Here is a 24340-nt window from a genome sequence, read left to right on the forward strand (position 1 = left end):
TTATATATATATATGAATTTAGAATTGAATTAGAGCTTAGAATTGAATATACTATGAAAACCCTGTTAAATATTTTAAGATTATTGGTAAGTAATTGGGGTAACCCAAATACTGTCAAAGCAAGATAAATATTGAGGGAAAAATGTAACATCCCAGAAATTTCTGTTTCCTGTAAATTAATACATCCTAGCTCTGACTCCCAATGTATGACAGAATTTAAAGATGAATTATTCATCTCACTTTAATACACTCTGAAGTATCCTCAAAGAGATCAGAAATCCTGCAACGTTAGCATTGGGCAAGCATAACCCCGATTTTCAAAAAATAGAATTAGAAACTTTGGGCCATAGATCCTATGGAGTTTGTGATGAAAGTTATGAATATTCGTGGACACACAATGCCTCCCACAGAGAGCCAATAGTTACACGGACCCTGTGCCATCCCTCTGTATATAATATCATGCCAGGAATGTCAGCTATAGACAAAATGCCAGGACATGCCTGCCAGAGAGAGGCACCACGCAGAAATTTAAATTTATGGAGAAGCAGAACACACGTTTTTTCCTCTTTGTAAAGCCACTGCCTGGTAATCCTCCTCCCAAATACCGCAGTTATTGTCATGAGCTGTAGCAGATGTAGCTGAGGTTAGCTTTTTAGTTCTGTGTTCCTCTTAATGTAAAGAGACTCCCTTTGGTTTTCTTTTTAAAGGAATCTGGGGACTGTGTTAGAGTCAGTTGTGTGGTCACACTTGTGTCCTCGATGTCGCTGGGTAGCAACATGACTCATACCTCAGAGGCTGCGTGAGAACTAGCTCCAAGCCTACAGTGATACCAATTACATAACATTCACACTAAGTATTTAAAGTCTTCTGAGAGTATCAGGCAGACTTTTCTTCACAAAATTAAAAGGCGTGGTGTCTGACTTCCCTAAAATGGACCTGTTTCATTTTTTCCAGAAGTGCGGAAGTGAGGTCAAGGTCACAGAGGTGTAAGGGTGTGGATTTGCTGGTAGACCCCTCACAGGAGGTTGAAAGGGAAGGAATGCCCTGCTTTACAGCATTCCTTGATTTTCATAGTGTAAATACCCCACCATAGTTGATCTCTTGTTACCAACTAGATAATACTGAGCAGTGGCTTGGAAAGAGGGGTCCATAACATATTTCTGTAGCATTCTCATCATAGAGACACAGTAGGTACAAGCAACCTGGACAGCATGTGTGACAGTAAGTGTACAGATGATTTCTGAATAGATATTAATTTTGTGCTTACTGTACTTTATCTTTTTAAATCTTACAGGCTGATTTTTAGAAATCACTATTTAAAATCTGTTCTCATGCACTCCATAGCACAGGCTCCATGCCACACTGCTAAGAGTAGATTAAACATGCCTATCACCATTCACAAAACAAGCACAAGCTTTATCTGGGTGCCTTTGATGTAATTCAGTATGGAAACTTTTAGTGGGAGATGGCCTAGGAGCTGATTTCATTCCCTTCCCTCTAGCCCTATTATATCATGAAATGATTCATTCACCATTTGCAATCAAGCTGCTAGCCACATGGTTGTCTGGCAAAGTATGGTGATACACAGATGTGCTCTGTTTCATTTTCCAGATCTGAGCCAAAGGGCTGGACAATAACCTGGGGTTTAGCTTGGGTTTGTTCTGGTCTTCAAACTCTAGGATAAACCTACACTGATACTACACCATTGTCTTTTGAAATAAACTCTCCTTACAGAATCTCTCCCTTGCCCGTAACAGAAGCATAACACATGCATATTTATCCATTTCATATCAAGGGAATCCAGACTCATTAGCTGGTACCAGTTAAAATGGCAGCCCAAACCCTTTTATCTTGTGGGTGCGCTGTCCCTGCTGCAATCAGTGAGAGAAGGCTGTTCGCATCTCAGTCTGCATTCCAGCCAGCAGAAAGGAAGGGAGAGTGGAGAGGACTATTTCCTTCCCCCTGATGACAAGCCTTGGAGTCACGCACAGTCCTTCCATTTAAATATCAGGAAACCGAATCGAGTTTCAAAGTGATTGATAAATGCTTTATGTGGAACTGGTAGCAATGTATGCAGCTGTGAAGCATTATTTTTTTCTCTAAAGAAAGAGAGAGAAAGCACACTTAGCTATCTAGTGATCTACACTGTACTTTGTAAATACTTTCTAATGAAATTGTGAGTGCAGTAATATCTTTAGATGCAAGATTACTGGATGAAAATATCATTAAGAAGACTATCATAAGAGACACAAAAACACTGACCTGACAACCTCAACATTCTTCTATGATTACAATAATTACAATGTACAAAAATATTTTGTGTACTAACTGCTTCATTTTCCCAGTGGGAATACGTAACTAGGAGCACTAGGCAACAACGTTATATCACATGATTATTTCCATAAGGAACTGGGATGAGAAGCCACTTAACTGTTAAGAATCTGTGAACTTGAGCCTGTGATGCTTCGGCTTAGCATAGGCCCTGTGCTCATGGTTGTTGAAATAAAAATCAGAAGCAGTAGTAGAATAATTATTCCAAAGGAAAACGAAAGCCTCCAATTAAAAAAAATTATACACACAGAGGAATACTTTAAAATTACTATTTAGTGATATTACTCAAATGTGATGTTTCATGTGGTAAAATAGATTTCATTAATATCAAGTCTGGAAAAAACTGATAAATGAAATTGCAAACAGAAGGACAGCAACTCCATTTATTATCAATAACTATTATCATTGCTATCGGGGTCAAGGACGGAGCACTGGATAGCACCAACTCAGTGCCCTAGAAAATATCTTTCCAACACTTCTGCCATCTTGGGTTACATTCTATTCTCCCCTTTTACAGCTTCCTAATCTTTTTTATATTTTTATTTTTCTCAACTTTCCCATTCTCTCCTTATCCCTGAACTCTGTGGCAAAATATGTGGAGCTAACAATGATTAATAATATCTAATTTGTTTGCTTTTTATTATTGCTTCATAAACAATAATTAGTCTGTGCTTTTCCCTAAAACTAATTAATCATTTTAAATCTCATGACACTAAATGACAGAGTATGACTTACCTACACATAAAAATATTTTCTTATGTTTCAAACATGAAATCCTGACCCATAAAAATGTTTGAGCTGTCAATTTTATTTTCAAAAATATAAAAGAAAAATTGATGATGACAACACTGGGAAAAATCTAAACGGAACTAAACTCTGGATTATGTATCTCAATATTACAACTGTGATGAATAGTTGTATTTATTTCTTAATACATTAATAGGAAACATCATTTCTGGGAATGCAGATATTAATTATAGTATTGTATTGTAGCTATTTGATGTTACAATACTGTAAATTGACCAAAGAGACATAGAAAAATACATAGCACCTTCTATAAACAATCATAGCTAAAGAAACACACTAAATAGTATTGGGGTTAGGGTTAGGGTACGCTTTGGAAGACTCATAATATCTTTAAGAGTGTACTCCTCACCATATGGCCCCCAAGTCCTAAGAAGTCCCTGATCAATATACTAATGATATTTTTGAAATATTTTCTATACTTGCAATAAATATAATGAATTTTTGGACTCCACTAGTCATTAGACTATCATAAGTGTGCAGAGAGTAAATATAATATTCTTTGCTTTGGGCTACATTTTTATTAAGTTATTATATTAGTGCTTGTTATCAAGAAAACTACTAGAGGCATTTATTGATAATATGCCTTTGAGTGATAAACATGAAAATATATTTTTAATGCTACTTGATAAAAAAGTTTACTGAATAAAATCTTTTAAAACATTCTCAAGAAAATTTATAAAATGCCTTTGGGTAGCAAATAGTACAAAGCATTGTTTCTATTTTATTGCTCAAGTTATAATGATCAGAATTAATGATTCCACTGTGCATTTCAATAACCACATAACATGTAGAAAATTTAGTAGCTAAAATACTATAATGTTCACATATTTTGATTGAGACAAGTATTCTTATTTTGATTGAGGCAAAGATACTTGACCTTGCTTGTATTCATAATATTTTTTCATTTATATAATGTGCTATAGGTGTTTACATTAATCTTTTTTTTCCTCACAGATAACCTTTGGAGGCATACCTTTCTCTGGAAAGCCAAGTTCCAGTAGCAGAAAGAATTTTAAAGGCTGCATGGAAAGTATGAACTACAATGGGATCAATATTACTGATCTTGCCAGGAGGAAGAAGTTAGAGCCGTCCAGTGTGGTAAGGGCCGGCATGCCAAAATATTGGTCCATGAGAATCATCACAGAACTCTTTGTTGCATACAGGGTGTTGGATAGCCATTGCCAAATCGTATAATATTTCATCCTGGATGTGTTGGGTTCAACAGTGTAAAGTAGTGATGTAAAATAATGATAGATGGTCATTAATTAAAAATTCAACTTTGATGAAATTTTCTCATAAAATGTGTAGACAAGAGAAAAATAGTAATAGCTTCATTTATAGGTAGCACAGATTAGGTGTGTTATAAACATATCTAATTATCTGGGAAAAATTTTGCAGGAAAAATATCAAGATTTTTTGATGAGAACAGTAAGATTTCACCTGAAATAATCTTTCAAGGTTACTCTGGGTCATCAGTGTAGACTGTGGCCTCATAATATGTGAGTTCCAAGGTTATAGTCTTCTTCTACAATGTTATTTTTATCTATAGAATTCTTATATATAAGACAAGAATGCACACATATTATATACACATCCGTAGTGTTTTAAATTTTGGATGAAATGGCACCAGAATCCTCCTGTTTAGTTTTTCAGAAAATGTTGCTTAGGAAAGGCCCAGACTCTGAATTGTGATAATCTACTTTCCATTATTTGCACCTTTAAGAAGAGATAAAACATTACTTCTGCCCAGACTTCACTGGTGTTCTGGAGATGTGTTTATTCAGGACTCAGACTGCAAAGAGTTGTGCTAGAGAGACTCATTCCAAAATCAGCTGTAACTGCAAAATGTAATCTGGTTGTAAATGCAGTTTCAAATGTAAATAAGTAACAGGAACATTCCGTAAAATATAGATGCTCTATAAATATATTCTTCTTTAACAAATAATTATATGGGCAGACATAGAAGAAGTTTTTGAATCAAAATATACATGCATACTGACAATTTTAGGCAAGACAAAGAAGAGCAGGGCATTTCCTAAGCACCCCTATCAAAGAAAATATTTATATAGCAAATTTGCTTCCAAAGTGCTAGGTCCTGATATTTTAGTGAAACCGCCCCAGTGTTCATCCCACCCCATCTCTCCACAAACTCATTTCCCCATTGTGTGCCCACTCCAGAGTCAGCCCCATTACTCAGAAAGTCTTTAATTTTTCTGAGAGAAAATCTCATCACACAGGTATGTGGTCAGTGACAGCATTTCAGCTATTAAACATAGGCAGTTCTTTCCATTGGCAAGAAAGCAAGCCCTTAGAAACAATTTTCTGTGAAGATACAGAGCAAATTTTATTTGAATATTAAGCTGGAGAGACAACCTGCCTTAGATTTAGTGGTTAATATGCTAAAATGGAACAGTGAGGTATCTTAAATATATGTAGTGCTGTAATAAACATGCGTGCATACATGCATAGATGTGTGTCTACTACACAGAAGTATGAACAAGAGAGACAGTTGACTAAAATGTCACTAAATTATACTCTTCAAAATATTAAAGTTGGATAAAAGAAGTTAGAAGCAAACGTATCTTAGGTCTTTAAAGGAAAAGGACGTAGGCACTGGAATGTATAATTCAGTGTGTACGAATGGTGACTAAAAGTCTTTGTTTATACCAAAAGTGCGTGTGTAGTGATAGTTCCATAAACATTAATGCATTGTGATATAAACACACCTCCTGAAATTTTAAATGGGTTTTGAGTTAGTCAAAAGCAATTAGTTATAGAGATGTTAAATGGTTAATGTTAATCCACAGACAGTAGCTATGTAGATAAACTCAAAATTTGCTGCACAATGTGAGGCTAATGCATAATTAACACAGAAGCACAGTGGAGCCCAGAGACCAGAGGCATCATGTACTGATGGACACTGGCCTTGCTGTGGAGAAGAGGGCAAGGGCCCGGCGCTCCTCAGCCTGGACGCTGCCAGCATTAGCGCTGTGTCACTGTCTCCCGAAGGTCCAGCGGTCCGCACCCAAGCCCCAAACACAGGCACTCAGGGTGTCCGGTGGTGAGCCCATGAAGCCAGGGGACAGCTGTCTGTGCGATGCTTAAACACCCTTGCCTAGGTGGGCAGCTGTTGCGCAGTATCAGGTCTCACACTCCAGGAGATTCCTGATGATTCTGCTCACGCGCCGTGCTGCAATGCTGCCTGCTGTGTGCGCGGCACCATCTCAGGCACCGCTTTGAGACTTTTAGATTACTTTATGTAGAGTTTTCTCACATAGGTGCTTATTTTGTTCCCCATTCCCCTCAAAGCCAATCTCTTTCTGTTTTGTAGGGGAACTTGAGTTTCTCTTGCGTGGAGGCCTACACAGTACCTGTCTTTTTCAACGCAACCAGTTACCTGGAGGTACCCGGGCGGCCGGAGCAGGACCTGTTTTCAGTCAGTTTCCAGTTTAGGACTTGGAACCCCAATGGTCTTCTGCTTTTCAGTCGCTTTGGGGACAACTTGGGCAACGTGGAGATTGACCTCACAGACAGCAAAGTGGGCGTTCGCATCAACGTCACACAGGCCAAGATGAGCCAGATTGATATTTCCTCAGGTCGGTGAAAATCTTTGACACTTGCTGCTTAAACTGCTCTTGCGGTTCCCAAGGCCCATAGTGTGCGTCTTCCTGTATAAGCGGTATCAGATGTGCCCGATTATGCTTTAATTCAGATTTTTGAGATAGTTTCTTGTTTATATTGTGGGATGATTGAATAGTGAAAGCTCAGAGAATTACTACAAGGGTGAAGATTGGGCAGGACAGAAAGTCCAGATTGCCTTAGAGTATCGAAATCTTCTAATCCTTACAAACACTTACTTATATTTAATAGAGAAACTGGTATTCTCTTACGTGAACATTTTATTTTTAAAACCAAAAAATGTCTGTAATAACATGGAAATATCTTCAGTCTTTTCATTTCGTGCATTAGAAAACCTTTCATTGTCAGTAACAAGATTATAGTAAATGGTAAATTTAAAAGAATGTTCAGCTACCTCAAGCAAAACTCCACAGTGATCCTACTAAAAATACACAAATGGTCAGAAAAATTCCTAACAGTTGAATAACAAGTGGAATGACAAAGTTAATATGTGTATCAGCTGGAGAGAATGGTAAACTAAATAGGGTCCTTTTTGCTGTTGTTGTCTTTTTGAGACAGGGTCTCACTCTGCAGTTTAGGCTGGCCTTGAGCTCACTTTGTAGCCCAGGCTGGTCTCGAACTCACAATGATCCTCCTGCCTCAGCCTCCTGAGTGCTGAGATTACAGGCATATGCCACCATGCCAGCTAAATAGTGTCCTTTTAAAACTTGGTATTGTAGTGATCATAAGCTGAGGTTTAGATACCATTCACTGAGACTTAGTGATGTTGGCATAGTGTCTGAATACTATGGTACAAGCTAAGCTGTTATTCCCAAGTGAGGTATTATAAACCACAAAAAATTAAGCACAATGTAGGACCAATAAACAGTAAATTATTTTACCAGACTCTGTCTAGATAAAGTATAGCAGTCTATAATCTTATAGCAGTACTCTTATAGCAGTCTTATTTTTGTGTGTGTGATGAACAACTTAGAATAGGAAACTGAAAAAATATTTGCTGAGCAGTTAGTAGAGATATACCCGTCACTGAGAAAGTCAGGACAGAGAGTTCAAGTGCATGACTGTGGGCTCCAGTTTGTAAACTGTGCATGTTATTTCAAGATGCACTGTGCGTACACACAGCATGGTTTCCAACTCATAATACCATTACATCCACCATATTTCCCCCAGAGCTAGAAGCTCCTTGCAGGCAGAGGCCACACATTCTTCCATCTCTTGCTTGGACAACAGCACCTAGAAGAAGATCTCTAATCATGCTCAAGTTCAGTGCTCTACTGAAACATTGATTTTATTGTACAATGAGCTTTGTGCTTCCATGTGGACTGTAACCAAAAAGCATTCAAGGAAGTTATGAGAGCCGTTCTATCACAGATGTATCTGGGTTATTGAGATCTAAGGCTACTGTGAAACACATAGCTACGCAAGTTCTCTTTTTGCTCCGTGTTTTGCTTTTTCTCTGTCTGTTCAATTAAAGTGATTGGTCAGTCATATTTTATTATTTTTTCCTGTATAAGCTTACCTGGGGAGATCCAGAGCAAATAGAAAATATCTGGAGAGACCAAAATAGGATAAAATAAATACACATAAAATGTTTACCACAGTTGAAAATCCCTCCACAGTTAAGATTATAGATTCTTTGCTAATAACTCAGTATATACAAGTGTTAGTATGAGTCCTCCCTCCTGGGATTCTCTGAACAAACCCAACTTGCTGGTGGGCTTCCAGGTAACAGAAACCACGCTATTCGAAATAATTAGATCTAAACATAGCGGCTGATAAACACTTATTAATTTGATTTGGTCTAATTTATGACTCCACCCTGTTTTCATCTAATTTACTGTGTGTTTTAAAAATAAAAGGAAGACATAATGAATACAGCAATTGAATTTGTGACCATTTTTGAAGAAGTACTAGAATTTAACCCAATGCGCTCCCAATGCGCTACATCCCAAGTCCTTTCTACCTATTTTGAGGCTGAATCTTGCTGTGATACTAAGTTGCCCAGGCTGAACTCAAAGTTGTGATCCTCCTGCCTCAGCCTCCCAGAGTGCTGAGATTACAAAAGTGTGCCGCTCTGCCTGGTTCGTAGATGATAACTCTTAATTAAATACTACGCAACATGAGTTTTACCTTCTTTTTGGTGTATGTTCTTAATACTGAAAGAAATATTCTTACTGGGTATGGTAGGGACATGTGTAATCTCAGCACTTGGGATGCTGAGGCACTAGGATACAGATTCAAGCTCAGCCTGTGCAACACAGCAGCTTGGGGAGATCCTGTCTCAAAATAAACACCTGACAAAGGGCTGCAGACGTAGCTCAGTGCAAAGGCCCCCAGTTCAATCTACAGTACCGTCAACAAAAAGGCAGCTTACAAGGTTTGTGCATTTAGTCAATAGTCAAGAATGCATGTAAAGGAAACTTATAGAAAATATAAACATTTCTTACTGTTTGATAGACCAATGAAAATATCCAAGTTTCCAATATGGGGGTTTATTTTTTCTGTTCTTTTTTTTTTTTTTTTTTTTTTTGCTATACACATAGTGGACACCAAGGACTCCTTATTTGTCATTGTTCACATTTGAGGGAAAATACCACAGTAAAAATACCCTTTTTAAAAGAAAAGCTGTATCTTCTATTTATTCATTCTAAGACTACATATGTAGTTCATAGAAGACTTTTCATCTGTATTTTAACAATTTCAATGAACATTAAGATAACTTAGCATCAGCAGCAGCTCAGAGAAAATATGTGACCCAAGAGTAGTACTAGTGTTTCCTTGAACAAAAGAAATAAACATATTCTACGTCTACTCTCCTCTCACCAAGATGAACATTGAGAATGTCAGTCTATTTTTGTTCTCTTTGGAAGTGTCTTGGCTGCAAAAACTTTGAAAATGAGAAAATCTAGAAAAGAAAAATACCTCCAAATAATATTTTTGTTCACACAGAAAGCAGCGCATTGGGAGGTCAATTTAGGAACTCTCAGATAATAAATCTTACAAGCAAGAGAATATCCAATATATTGCTTATATTCCCTTTGTCCCTTTACCTCCGAGTTGGTAGTACTTTCTAAGAGTCTCATTAGATATTGATGGTTGACTCAACTTATAAAATTTAGCTGAATCCTGAGTAGGCTTGAATTTGCAGAGTGAGTTATTTTTCCATGTAAATATTTTCCAAGCTGCCATATCATTTAAGAAACATTCATATAGATACAGATATAGATGGTATTTACTGACATTTGAATGCACACTTAAGCTCTTACTTTCAGGAATGAGGAGAAAAAGAAATACTAAAAGGTGTTTAAAAGGATCTGAAGGACACTATTTGGTCCCTCTGGGAGTTAATTTTTATTTTATCTTTCAAATCCAGAATCCTGGGGAGGATTGAAACCTATACTTTCAAATGATTTTGATCAAAACATAGAAGATATTTTATGTCATGCTCAATATTCACTGTCATACAGTTTCATAGACTAAAATTCATTTTGCTTCTTGAAGGGCACTCTGATAATTTTGGTGTTTTCTTTTTCTGTCCACTTTTTATTGAAAACCTTGACAGGACACATTACAATGATCTCAGGCTCCAAAAACAGTCTGGCGTACTCTGGACTACAGGTTTGTCTTCTCATTTGAGAAGCTGGAATTTAAACTTTCTAGATGCTTGAGGTTGTTTACTCCATTATTTCATTTGGAGCACTTAATATATGATCTAGGAAGACTACTGTAATAAGAACATTGTTATAAGGGTAATTAGAAATTACTAAGATATATTACTATCTAATGTAGAACCAAAATTACAATCAAAAAACCTACCTACTGTTTGAAATGCGATTTTATTGTAAAAAAGCTCAATATTATATTACCAACACAAACAAATATTTAGAACAATAGTAAATTTTTCTGTGCTCATATTAATATGGTTGTAAAATGTGGTTCAGCATGTGTATAATGGAAAGAAGATGATTTTCATGCATGAAATCTCTCACCTATTGAGAAAAAACATACCGATATCTGTCCATATATAAACAAGCCTTTGGGAAAAAATCATTCTGAATTTGTCCAGATCCTGAATCAACTGTTCAGCTAAGCTCAAGCATTTGAACCTCCCTGGTTTGTTTATGTAGAAACTGCTTGAATTTAGATGATGTTTAGCATCCCCACCACTTTTGAACCTGTATTCAGCTAAGATCATCTTTGTTTGTGTTTGTCTCCAAAGTAAATCCTCTGTGGCCTGCCATGTCCAGCACCACCAGCAGGATTCTGAGAGATTAAGAAAAAACTAGACACATACTAAAAGGAAAACTGGGACCGGGTGATACCTGGCCTCTCTGATGGAGAGGTATCGACAACCCAGAGTGGTCCGCACCTTTATTTATACACAGTAAAAAAGGGGGCAAGCGCCTGATGGCGTCAAAAGTGCAATGTCTCAGTGTTTTGCTGAGGACACTGAAAGTGAAATGTTCTCAAAGCTATCTGTGCTGTAGTTAACAGGGAGGAACACCAAGGCCAGTCACTCACTGGACTGGCCTTGCTCTAGTCCCAAGGTGTTTCCCACCGTTAGCTCAGCAGCGGTCAGACATTCCCCACAGTGGCTTCATTTTATTTCCTTTTTATCTTTGTAAAATTTCCTTAGCAAAGTTTTGAGTCTCACTGGGATGTGCTAGGGAAGATGGAGGTGTTTTCTTGGGTTTGTGTATGGCTGAAATTATGCTGGGAATACTGGCCACAGTCTGAGTCAACCTAGACACTGGAAGGTGTTGAGTATTTACTGCTGCATTAAGCAATAGAAAACTTCTTCTCTTGACTGTGAACACTTTAAAAAGTAGTGAATGCTTCTTTAAAAGAATGAAGTCATCCCAATTTCCCATATCCAATGATAACTGGTATTGTGAGGTATCTTTCTTCATCGCTTCAGGAAAAAACAATCCCCTTTAGGATACAATTTTTATGTTTTGATTACTGAAATGACTTCCAAATTGACAATTTCCCTTATATCCATTAAATTTGAGTAATTTTGATTCTTGCAAATTAAGTACACATAGATATTTATCCAAGCATGTATACAACAATAAAAGTAATTAAAAATAAAATACTTCAATAAAAGTAATTGAAAAAGGACAGGTGACCTTAAAGAATGTATTCTGATGTGGACTATTATTTTGTCATTATATATCATGTTTCTCAAATAAAATTTAATACGATGTGAAAATATAATAGGTGACTAAAATATTTACAAAAATATATAGAAGAATATGATCCCAAAATTATTTTTATAAATATTGCATACAGATAGCTAGAAGATCAGCACAAAACTAAATCTGAATAATAACTTCGTTGAAGATCACAGTATGCAATGTAGCAACCATTGTTAATTCTTATCATTTTGTTTGGAGGTTGTATATCATTTTTGTTGCTTTTGTGTTGTTTTGATTTTCTCTTCATTGTTGTTTTGTTAGTTGTTTTTAATTTTTAAAATAAAAAAATTTTAAAAATTAAAGTAATTACCTATAGTAGGTTAACAGTCTATTTACTAATTTTAGTACATTTTCCTAGCATGTATATTTTTACAGAAATTTTCAGTTATAGTACTATTAAAACAGAGCCTATAAAATAATTGGGGAAAAAATTATGTCCCAGAAAATTATAACACAACAATTTTGTCAAGGGAAATTACAGAGTTAAATTAATTTAAAAATTGCAACTTTTCTACCTGATTAGAAACATATGCTGTCAATTTTTAAGAAGTTTGTTCTTGAATATGAAGTTGCAACTTAATTCCTTAATGGAATTTGCATAACAAGCAGCTCAGATGCAAAAACGTAGATGTGGGATCTCTGTCTGAGTTACTTTTCTCATTACTGACAAAATATCCAATACCCAAAGTTAAAGAAGGAAAGTTTTATTATAGTTCACAGTTTGTAGAGGTTTCAGTTCTTCGTTGATTGGCTGAAAGGGTGGCCTGGCAGAAGGGCATCACAGAGAAGAAATAATCTATGGCAAAGCAGGGCAAACAGGAGGCAGCAAGCAGCAAACAAGAGGCAAATCTCTTTCTGTCCCTTATATCCTATCCAGGCTACCCCCCCTCTCAGCCAAGGTGAGGTAGCCTTTATCCTAGCATTGTACCATGAATCAATCCCAGCATCACACCCTTGATCCCAGTATCACATACCCTAGATGCAACTACTTCCAAAAAGGCCCACGTATAACTACCTGAGGCTTTGGAGGGGCAAGTAGATACAAATCATAGCAATCTAAAACTTTTTATTTAAGAATATAGGTAGCTAATTTTGAATGCCATTTCTTTGCCTAATTTTAAAATTATTTTTCAGCATAGACAGCTGGATAGGTACAAAGACTATACATAAATGAAAATATTTTCCTAGAAACTCTTGGTAGCTATCAGGGAACAACTTATTTATTTTTCTTCCTTAATGGTGAATCATTATGTCAAATCTCCTTAATTCCAAATAATCTACAAAATATACTTCTACACAGCAGCAACTAAAATTTTTTTTATTTCTTTTTTTTTTTTTTTTTGATGAGCCTTGCAATGGCTAAGAAGTTGCAACAAAACTCAAATCCATCAATTTAGATGCTAAAAATAAAATATGAGTCTTGAATCTCCAGGAGCAAACAGAGCCTACACAACGTGATATCACAGAGCCTTGGGCTCACTTTAAGTTAGTGATTTGGTTATTTACCTGGATCTGAACATATACATATAGATATCCTTGAACATATCCACAAACACTTGCTGATTTTATTCCCCCAAATACACAAATAAATGGTGAGAGCCACATGGAACCAGGTAGAAAGCATTTCAGTGGCCACTCTATCGCTCCTGGGTAGATTCACCCAGCTGACTCTGTATTGTATCTCGATTCCCACTGTGGCTGCCCTATCACCATGCAAGCTGAACGCAAACCCACTTTTAATTATACTTGCAGGCAGCCTGCTGCCCTTTTCACAGCAGTGGCACTGTACTCCAAAGAGGCTGGGGCATAGTTTCTGATATTAGGTATTGACTTATTCTTTAGAAAACAACGGAGGCAGTTTAATTTATAATCACACTCCAGGATACCATATCCATTCTAGTTTCTGCAATACTTCCGGGCCTTTAAAAATATTCTTCAACTTTTGGGGGGAAGATGAATAAAACATGTTTGTGTGTACCTTTAGCAAACCTTGATGGTTGAAATCGAAGTGAAAACTGCCAATAGTTACCAGGCTGAGCTTAAAAGCTACAGTTTGTTGTACGTATAACTAATCAAAGAGAAAAAATATCAGATATCACTAGTAGAAATTATGAGAATAAAAATGAAGGATGAAAGATGACATAGCCCAGAAACCCACAGTTAGTATATACTTGGCTGTAGTTGAAGATGCTTCCAAAGAGCATAGAAGGTCACAGAAGCAAATTAGCTTTACAAAAAAGACTCCTGCCTGTGCTCCACTAAAGTGTCACAGCTGAGATTGCTCCAACTGAATTAGGAGTCATTGGCAAATGTAGCAATATGGATTTATATAATAGAAAGATATCTAAATTAAGCTTGAATTAAGTTTTTGCTATTGAGCAATTTTCTTTCAAAGGTGTAACAAAATATACAGCATGGATATCAGGAAGCAAAATGGTTATTCACCTTCAGAATCAAGAATCAAAAACAAAGCAAAGTCTTTGGATTGGCATTGTCTCCCTGCTGTGTCTTCCTTTGGCCTTATTAACACCCGGATGAGAAGTGCCCTAGGGTGACTGACTTGACCAGGATATTCAGACCTTGACACAATAGCATCTGTACTTATCTACCTTTGCTTCTATGAGTTTTACATAATTTTGAAAAAGGTAGAGTGAGTAGTTTGTTTCTGGGTTATGCTTACTTGTGCAAATGAGCTTCACTGTGGGAGAATAATACAGAGTAGTGAAACTTCTACTTCTAAACATGACAAGATCCACCGAAAGATTGATTCCTCTCTGGATACCCAACATGATGTCCAGCCACATGTATTTCCTTAGTCTCTTTGCTTTAGGTATAAACGTTTGTGCAAGAATTTTCAAGAGGAGCCACATAGTGCTGCTAAGAAAGTAGACACTTTGCACCAGGAGATAATTATGTGTCTGGTCCCATATTTATCCATGATTCACATTCATGATTTATTATATTTTGATACACTTCCCGAGACTCGCTTAACTTGAGCACAGACTCTGTTTCTATCAACTGGATTTCTGCTTTATCTCTGGATCCTCTTTCTCCTCTCCAGTTACTATTTTTTTTCCTCTCATGCCCCATGATCCAATTTTTACAGTTTAAATTCTGCCCAGGTCTGTGCCGAAGCGTTTAGTAGCATCTGATTTATTTTTTCTGGAAGACACTAGAAACCTCCTTCTATACTTCTTTCTGTGTATTCTTTCAGTCTCCTAGCACCTTCTGCCTTTCTCATATCTTTTTAGAGACTGCCCCCTGTCGGGGAACCTCTGTGCTGGTCTTGGGATCTTCCTGTCTCTGGACACATCCCATTCCTCTTATTCCCTGCTTGACGTTGGAGAACTGCTTACCTCTCCTATAACTGACCTTCCCCTCTCTCATTCCTGTTCCCTGCTTTTTAATTTTTTAATCTCCACTTTGGGGGCTGGGGATTTAGCTCAGCGGCAAAGCGCCTGCCTGGCAAGTGCAAGGTCATGAGTTCGGTTCCCGGCACCACGAGAAAAACCAAAAAAAAAAAGAAATCTCCACTTTGTTGACTTAACTCTAAATGTACTTCTCTATGGCCCATGCATACTGCCTACTTCTCTGGGCATGGATTTTAACCTTCTCTCAGCCTGAAATGAAATGTCTCTGTCAATCCCTATGCAGATGCAGACCAGATCTCTGTGTGTTGCTGTCTTCTCTGCCACCAAAACCCTCTTGCCTGTGAGGTAGCCCTCTACTGGTTGGAGGAAATGGGGCTAGAGGGCCTTTCAGCCCATCTCTCACCCTGAGATCAGTGATGACACCCGTGATAATGGCTAATGCACTTGAACGATTATACTATGCCCATCACTGCACTAAATCCTTTACATTAATTATCTTGCTTAGGGCTCTAATAAGCTTATGAGTTAGGTGGTATTGAGAAATCTCTGTAACGCATGGACATCAATTGTGAAATCATTCTTCTAATGACCCAAGTTAAAAAGCTTGAGAAAAATCTAATTTTGTCCTCCCTCTTTGCCTGGCTCATGTAATGATTTAACAATTACTGCTAGTTATTTTGAAGTACCTCACTCATCCATCATTTCCTTACCGTAGTTTAAAAATGCATTACTTGGAAAGATCACGTGACCATCGTGTGTGTGTGTGTGTGTGTGTGTGTGTGTGTGTGTGTGTGCGTGCGCTCACATGTGCATGTGATTACTGGGAGATAGAAGCAGAACTTTGCCAGTGAAGTGTGGTACATCCTGAGCCCTTTTTATTTTTTATCTTGAGACAAGGTCTCTCTAAATCATTAAATTGCCCAGGCTGAACTCAAACTTGTGATCACCCTGCTTCAGTCTCCCAGAGTGCTGGGACTGCAGCTGTGCACCACTAAACCCAGCCTGAGAAGATAATTACGACCATCTTAATTTCTACAAAGAATAATTCTTTTCCATTAGGGACCTATTTATCTTGGCATAGTAGCGATGAGCATGGGTTCTGGTGCCAGACTGCCCAGTGGCCACTACTGATTGAAAGTTCGCCCTCTCTGGCCATCACTGTTTAAACAAAAGTAAAGCACACAAGTAAATCTCCTAGCAAGTCTAAGAAGAAAGACTGGTCTGGTCTGCATTTAGGATTAGTGATCAGTGATTCATTGGCTTTTCCAGCTAGTCACTTGTAGAAGTTGAGAATGCGATCAGAAAATCTGAGGCTGAAGTGAAGCCTTTTGGTTGATCCTGGTCTGCCTCTGCCACTCACTCAACGCTGGTTTTCATTTGCATAACGTTGTGTGTCACTGCATATGGAGAATCTTAAACTCACCACCTAACAGTAGTAATACCCTTATCATTTCTCACTGGGATTCTTAGAGCACCCATTGAAATCATCTCTCATATAGTTTCTCATTTTTCTCCCACATACTTCCAGTTTGTGTTTCTGAAATGTATGGAAAATATTTAGGTTCTTTTCCATTCGTGAAAGGGTAAGTCTCAGTTGCTTAGGATGCCATACAAGTATATGGAAAAACAGCTCATGTGAAACGTCGGCCTCATTTTTGTTCTGCTGTAGGACATATATCCTGATCACTTCCCTCTTTCTTCCAGAATTCTTTCCTGTATATGACACCCTGGAATACTCCTGGGCAACTTTCAAGGACCACTTTAGGATCATTTTCATCTCTAAACCTCAGGGCACAATTTGTCTTCCTCTAGGGTAACACTTGCTGACTTCCTAGCACTTCCTTACTGACACATGTGTGATAAGGATTTCTCTTTGTTCCAATATAAATTGCAAAATTTTTCACTACCGTGCCTCACTGCTACCCATACTTTAACACTTGCTAAAATTCTTATGAGGAAATGTATGATCAGTGCGTTCATCTTTGCTTTCTTGGGAGGGAGGGAAATGCTTGGTTTTACAGTTGGACCATCCAGAGGCTCCCTTGCTCTTCTCCCTTCTGCCTCTCTACATAAGACCAGGCCATACATTCCCACCTAATTAAAATTCCAAAATGACTGCTGCTCATGGGTCATGTCCTCCTTCCAAAATTTTCCAGGAATCCCAATACTTTGAAGATTAAATCTCAGGTCTTTTACAAAAAGCCTGAACCCTCATGCCGTGGTAATCTCAAATCCTTTTAAACATATATATCATTCTTATTGTTTTTACTTGCTAGAGTCTTTTAATGTTTTCACTTGTTTTGTCTACTCCATTATTCTGACATTTCACTACTGTGTTGCAAGTGTTCAGTCTCCTAAAGCCTTAAGCACAACAGTCCTCTTCTTCTGTGGCTTATCCAATTCTGAGCCTAGAATGATCTCTTCCAAGAGGCTTGTTTCCAAATATCCTGTTCAGTACTTTTAAAGGAACAGATATTAAGTTGTTAGAAAGCTGTAACTTCATAATTCTGTTTTCTTCATCAATTTATTGGAATCAAATTCCTTGTGAAAGGGATGAGCTAGTATCTCAGAGGAAATAATTGCTTAACTGTGGGAAGCTTATGTGCGTGAAATCGGTCAGGACCTGAATTTTTATTTCATACTTTTATAGTAAGAAGAGTTGTTTTTAAAGATATTGAGACCTAGAGCTGTACTGGGTAAACTATTTTATAGATAAAATAAAAGCATATATACATTTGCCAACAAATGTATTCTCAGGAGCATGACATGAAGTAAAACATTGGAATTAATCATATTCTCCATGTATTTACTTTTTCACGCAGAATACAAAAGAGAAAGGTACATGATTAAAATTAATTTAGCTTTCTTCTCTTCTTCAAACTTGAGAACGTATTTGACATGCTAACTCCAGGGAGAAAGAAAAGAATCAAAGTTGTCCTTACCTTCCCTGCAAGCTGCTGATTTCTAGTCAGTTGTACAATTGGTTAACACGGACACTTTCCATTTGCAATGAGAACCTAGTGTGACTTGACTTGTCAAGGGAAATGTTATTTCTTGAGGATCAAATCATGTTGTCACTGACTTCTTTCACTTAGTAACTTCAGGCAATAACATTATTATTTAGGTAACTAAATAAAACAAACTTCAGAGCAACTCTATAGGAAACACCCTGAGTGCAAAGTGAGGGGTAGACCTCACCCTATTCTTCCACCCTGACCCCAGAACCTTTATCCAGAGCTCACCTGTGACCATGCACATTTATTTCCTGCACCCCAGCACCTGTATTCAGCATTCGTGTGGAAAACACAGCTGACAATTGCCTTACCTTTCCCATTTATTTATGATGCCATGCATTATAGGGAAAAGTAAAATCTGAGTTGCATGTGAACATCCATTAGCAAGTGAGCTTCCAACCTTTCCTACCCCAAAAGCTACTGATTCCTATTTCATGCTGCTAATCAGCACCATAGGCATATGTCGCAAATGAATTGTTCATAAATTGCTTGATGAGGGAAATAAATAGCTGTATAGATGCCAAGAAATACTTCCCTTAGGAAACTAAAAGCAAAAGAGGGGGCTCTCTGTCTGTTGTTTTCTGCCTGTAGCAGTTCTGTAATACACAGTTCAGTTTATTACCCAGGACAGGCAGGGGCTTCCTTTTGAAAATACTGGAGAATGAGGGTGTGAGCGCTGAGGAGGAGAGAGCCCCAGCAGTGCAGTGAGGCTGACAGAGATTGTAGTGCGCGGAGGTGCCTCAGTGTGTGTGCAGCAGAAAAAGATAAATTTTGAATCTAACAAAGGAAAAACCTCAACATTCAGCAATTCCTTTTCTAATTGAGTGTTCCAATGTCTCCTCTGGCAAGTCTGAATGATTTAGAATGCAAAAGATCAAGTCAGTAAGACGCTAAGACCTTAAACAAGTCAGAGGGACACTTTGACTCGAACTTGGACAGTTCGGGTCCTTTTATTCCGTTTTCCCAAACACTTACTATTTGAGCTACAAGAACAGTAACAAAAGAACAATTTCTAATTTTCTAGTTTTTGCTCTTCATTTAACCATGCAACCAAGTAACAAAGCAAAGTGGAGAGAAGAAATTTTGAGGGCCTGATCTGATAAAGCACTGGGGTGATCGGGAAGCCCCTAGTATTTGGGGCAACATCTTGAGATATCTTTGGTTGGGTGGCAGGACGGCAGTAGATGGTGGACTGCTTCTCGTACCTAGTGGGTAAAGGAAAAATATCTTGCTAAACAGCCCACAGAGAATTCTCCCTGCCAGGGAATTATTTTGACATCAAATATCGATAGTGCCAAAGCTGCGAACCCCAATCTGAGGGTGTTCTACTGCTATGCTCCCAACAGTAAGCACCCTGCAAACAGTTCTTTCTTGAGTAAATGACAAGTTAGTAAGTTCAGACAAGCTGATTCCTGAGATCCCTTTTTGTTCTACTGAGAGGTTTTATCACTTCGCCAGTCTGCTGCATATTGTTGTGTCTTCCCCTTTTCCTCTTCAAATCTACATGCTTGGAAAACTCCCAGAATCCAGCTTTTTGCTTCACTTTTGCTTACTTTGTAGAACGTGTGCAGTACAAAATAAAGACTGTAGATTCTTCTCTCCTGTGGTCAGGATAATATCATGAGAGAGTACTCCCAGGATACACTGTTATGTATTCTTCCTATTCTTATCTTTATGTTGCCTTTTTCTATAAATGCCAAGCTCACTTTTCCTAAATATTTGACGTGTGTTGTACCTCACTTCTCTGTAACTTCATCCGTCCAGTTCTGTCAGCTACAGACACAAATGCATCACATATCTCTGCCAGGAGCCAGGGCTCATTATCTAAATGGCCAAAACAGTTCATTATCAATACTGATTCAGGTGATGTGAAAATTTAACTACATTAATGGTAAAATAAATAGAATTTTAGTGCACAAAAAAACCATGCACACACATGTACACACATGCACACACATGCACGCACACACTCACATTCAGTCTTTCTTGTCCTCAGGCATCAGTATCCCATACTGCGTACTTAGCATACAAAGCACTCAGCATTGGGCCTTCACTTTAGCAAATAACAGTATGAAATATTTACAGATTAAATAGAAGATATGAAGGAAATAAGCAAAAAAAAAAATGGTAAGGACAGAGAGTATTAAATTTGCCCTTAGACACCAAAGATAAGAGAAGGTCAAGCTGGGATAAGAAAAACCTAAACAGAGACCCTCTGACTTGAAAGCAGGTGATTATACAAGGAATATCAAAAAGGGCAAAAAGGAAGAAATTAATTTAGGTTTAATATGCTATGGTAAGAAGTTAAGAATGAAAATCATTACAAAATTTCTGCACAATGAAGTAGCATGGTATTATTTTTAATTAATCTCTCTGCTTTATAGATAGATGACAGATAGATGATAGATAGACAGACAGATAGATAGATAGATAGATAGATAGATAGATAGATAGATTAGAATAGAGTATAGGTGAGATGACAGAGAAGAGTGAGAAAATAAGGACAAGGCAGAAACTGCTGTAGTCAAGTTCTGAGTAATGACAGTCTCCACTGTAATACTGCCTGTGGAGATGATAAGAAGTTACAGGCTTTGAGAACTATTTAGAAGGTAATCCCATCGCCACTTGGCAATAGCCTGGTGAAGTGTGAAAGAGAAGTGGAACTCAGGACTCACTGGCAGAGGCAGCATAGTGAACCTAGGTCAGCAGCCGCACCATATGCTGCAACTTAGAACTTGTCATGAAGGCAGAGTTCTAAGTGGCATGAAAATTCTATTCCAACATCTGCTTACTGACCTTGTGGAAGGCTCCAACAAGATGAACACCATTTCCCTAAATAGAAAAAAAAACCCTAATATTTCTCAATAATGCTATTCAGAAAGTGGAAACTATCGATATATATGAGTATTGACTTTGTCTACTCTTTTTTCAACCCTAACGATACTCAAAATTTGGAAATACATTATGTTTTTAAAAGTGAGTAATCAGAGGGATGGTGCTGTAAGGAAAATGAACCAGAATAATTTGGAATACTTATTGGTGGGTGATGACAGAAGCAAATGAAAACTTTCAGGAACCCAAAAGAACTACAGAGAAATAGAACATCGGCCAATACTGCACTTTTATGTGAAAACCAGCAAATGGCATAAAACTAACACCTAGTAAGGAGCAGTGTGTGAAGATACATTTTGCTTCACATAATTGTCAAAACAAACCCTAAAATGTGTATGACTGTCTTTTTGTAAAGAGGAGGTCAAAGCTTTGTAAAGGTCATACAAATTACCTGAGTTCTACAGTAGCAAAGTTGATACTTGAAATAAATTTGGCTGTATTGCTAAAACTATGCTAGTGAAAAAAAAAAACAAGAAATGTTCCAAATGCCAAAAACAAAACAAAACAAAACCCACTTGTTAAGCTATCAAGTAAAACCAAGGAGAAATAAGAAAGAACTAGTGTAAGGCAGCTGATGAGTATGAATGTAGCTACTGTTTTGAAATTGTAGGCAGTGAAAAAAAACATGAGAAATGGGCAGAAAAATGATAATAAAGTCACATCTATATCTCATGTTCAAGCTTCTGAATAACAAATGGCTGGATAGAAGTAAATATAAACTCTCCTTGTTTTCCAAATGACCCATCGAAATAACTTTACTTAGAGATGATAACTCAAATGTTTATTTGATGTCTGTGTATCTCAAGTAGAACTTAATGGCCTAAGTTTAGTACTTTTATCTTTTCTCTTGCTTTCACTGGGGTAGACAAAATTGTTCTGTTTCTTTGCCAAGAATTTTATGGAAAGCTTCTGCTAAAGGGTAAAAATAAAAACCAAAACAAAACAAAACCATGCACACATGAAACATAACTTTCATTCAGCATGTATTTGGCAGTCAGCTTTGTTTGCTCACCCAAAAGACGATGGTTCCTTTCTGAAAATTTTTTTTTAACGTGTTGTGCCAATATGTCTTCACGCCATTAAACAGTCACTGTGGAGTCCAGAGCCGGGCCAAGCAGCTGGGGCTGTCTTTGGCTTTCATGTCCTAATTGGGAAATGAAACTCTTTGGGAAGCTTCCTTGTTAATTTTGAATTTTGGATGTACTTATGCATCCCGATTCCTTTTCCCTCATGCAGAAATGGAAAAACCGTGCCACCCTATATTTTGCAAGTGGGAAATAGGAGGATGCATTGTCCCCAAATATATACTTTGAACTAAACGACAAAGCTGTCACAGTCAGTACCCAGCATAAACATCTTGTAACAAGGACAGTGATTTGTGTCCACCAGAGACTACCTTTGTTCGTGGAAGGACATCCGATAATATTCAAACAGGTTTATAATAGAAAACAGTAGCACCTGCTCACTGATTCAGTTCTCCACCTTGAATTTACCTAATTAAAAAAATCAATTAGCAAGGAATCACAGGTTGTGGTGGTTGAGAATTTGGGTGGTAAATCCTGAATGCTGAGGTTCCAAGGTAGTTTGTAGTTAAATGTCTATCACCTACGTACTGTCTGTGGCAAAGGTTTTTCACTTGTAAACTGTATGACGAGAATGCTACTCGTACTTACCACTCAAGCTGGCCCTGAACTTGATGCAAAATGATGGGACGGGAATAACGGTTGGCCCTCCATGCTGTGGAATATTATGGTGTCAACATTATTGATCCTCATCAGATGGAAATAAAGAGGAAAGAGTCCATACCTGAAGAAATTTGCAATATGAAATTAAGGAAATAAGTAAATAAATGGACACTGAATTCAGGAGTTTAGAAATCATTATTACATTTAATAATCAAATCACAGGTTTATCATGTTAGATCACAAGATAATACACACATGAATATCTTGCTCAAACTGAGTGTAAGGTAATACAAAATGAGAATCAAAAGAAATCTTACATATCAAATTATCTCATTGTTCTATTCAAAGTGGGAATATAGAGTTTTAGATATGAAGAGATCACTCCAGGGTTACACAACTATGTGCCAGCTTGTTTTAGAACAGAGTACTGTAAAGCACACAATCCCCCTTCCTGGGCATTTTTCTATTGATCCACGCTGACTTTCCAAACTGGGAACTCAAAGATCACTTTAAACCAGTGGATAAGAGGGAAGAAGGTGCCAAACATACAGGTGTTGAGTAGAGTCCTTTAGAACGTATTTACAGTTCAGCTAGGTGAGAGAAGGGAAGTTTTCTAGGAAATAAGGCACAAGAAGATAGATATATCAGTGCTCCTCTATAAAGCAGTCTTAAGGTTTTTGAGGGAAGCAGAGATGGGTTGGAGAGTATTAAATGACTACATAAGTTTCTGCAGTCATTGAACAGTATTTACGACTCATTTATTCTATGTTAAGTGTATTAGTCCATTTTCTGTTGCTATAATAAGGTATCTGATCCTCGGTACTTTAGAAAGAAAAGAGGGTTACTTCCATGATAGTTTCAAAGACTAAAACTCAAAAATTGGGTAATCTCATTTGCTCTAACTTGGATCAGTGCCTTATTGTGGATGACATTAATGTGGGACTGCTGACAAGAGGGAGTGATCATGTGGAAAGCCAGGAAGCCAGAGAGATGAGAAGAGGCCAGCCTTGCTCTTGTAGAACAGCCTCTCTTGTGGGACCTAACTGGGGTCCTATGAGAAGGGCATTAATCCCTTCTGAGGCTGTGGCCTGAAAAACTGAGCCAACTCCCACTGGCCTTTGTCTTCTAAAGGTCCCTATGTGGATTACAACACTAAAACATTCATTATGTTGTACACATGACAAATTCTGAGTCTTCCCCCAGCTCCAGCACATCCATCATGGTAAATAATGTTCATAATTCATCCTGAAGCTAATCCCAGTACATTGTGCACCAACCCCCCAACACACAAACTCTTCAGAAATAAGCCATATGTCAACCACAGCACCAAGTGTACTTGGCATTGTAGTTATCTGATATAAAAACAAAGAATCCTAATGTCAGAAGCTTAGATCTTGGTAGAG

The 24340-nt window shown here is 37.6% G+C and overlaps 1 protein-coding gene across 1 annotated transcript in view; it reads left to right on the forward strand.

Annotated features, from left to right (window-relative positions):
• The window catches only part of Cntnap2 (contactin associated protein-like 2), a 1999509-nt gene that overhangs the window by 902194 nt on the left and 1072975 nt on the right, over window positions 1-24340 (forward strand). Inside the window, exons 7-8 of the mRNA XM_005404887.2 lie at window positions 4093-4236; window positions 6470-6734. Of these exons, the coding sequence (XP_005404944.1) occupies window positions 4093-4236; window positions 6470-6734 (409 nt within the window). The remainder of the gene's footprint in view (window positions 1-4092; window positions 4237-6469; window positions 6735-24340) is intronic.

This window comes from Chinchilla lanigera, unplaced genomic scaffold, assembly GCF_000276665.1.
Source record: "Chinchilla lanigera isolate Chin_1 unplaced genomic scaffold, ChiLan1.0 scaffold00090, whole genome shotgun sequence".
Taxonomy (NCBI): domain Eukaryota; kingdom Metazoa; phylum Chordata; class Mammalia; order Rodentia; family Chinchillidae; genus Chinchilla; species Chinchilla lanigera.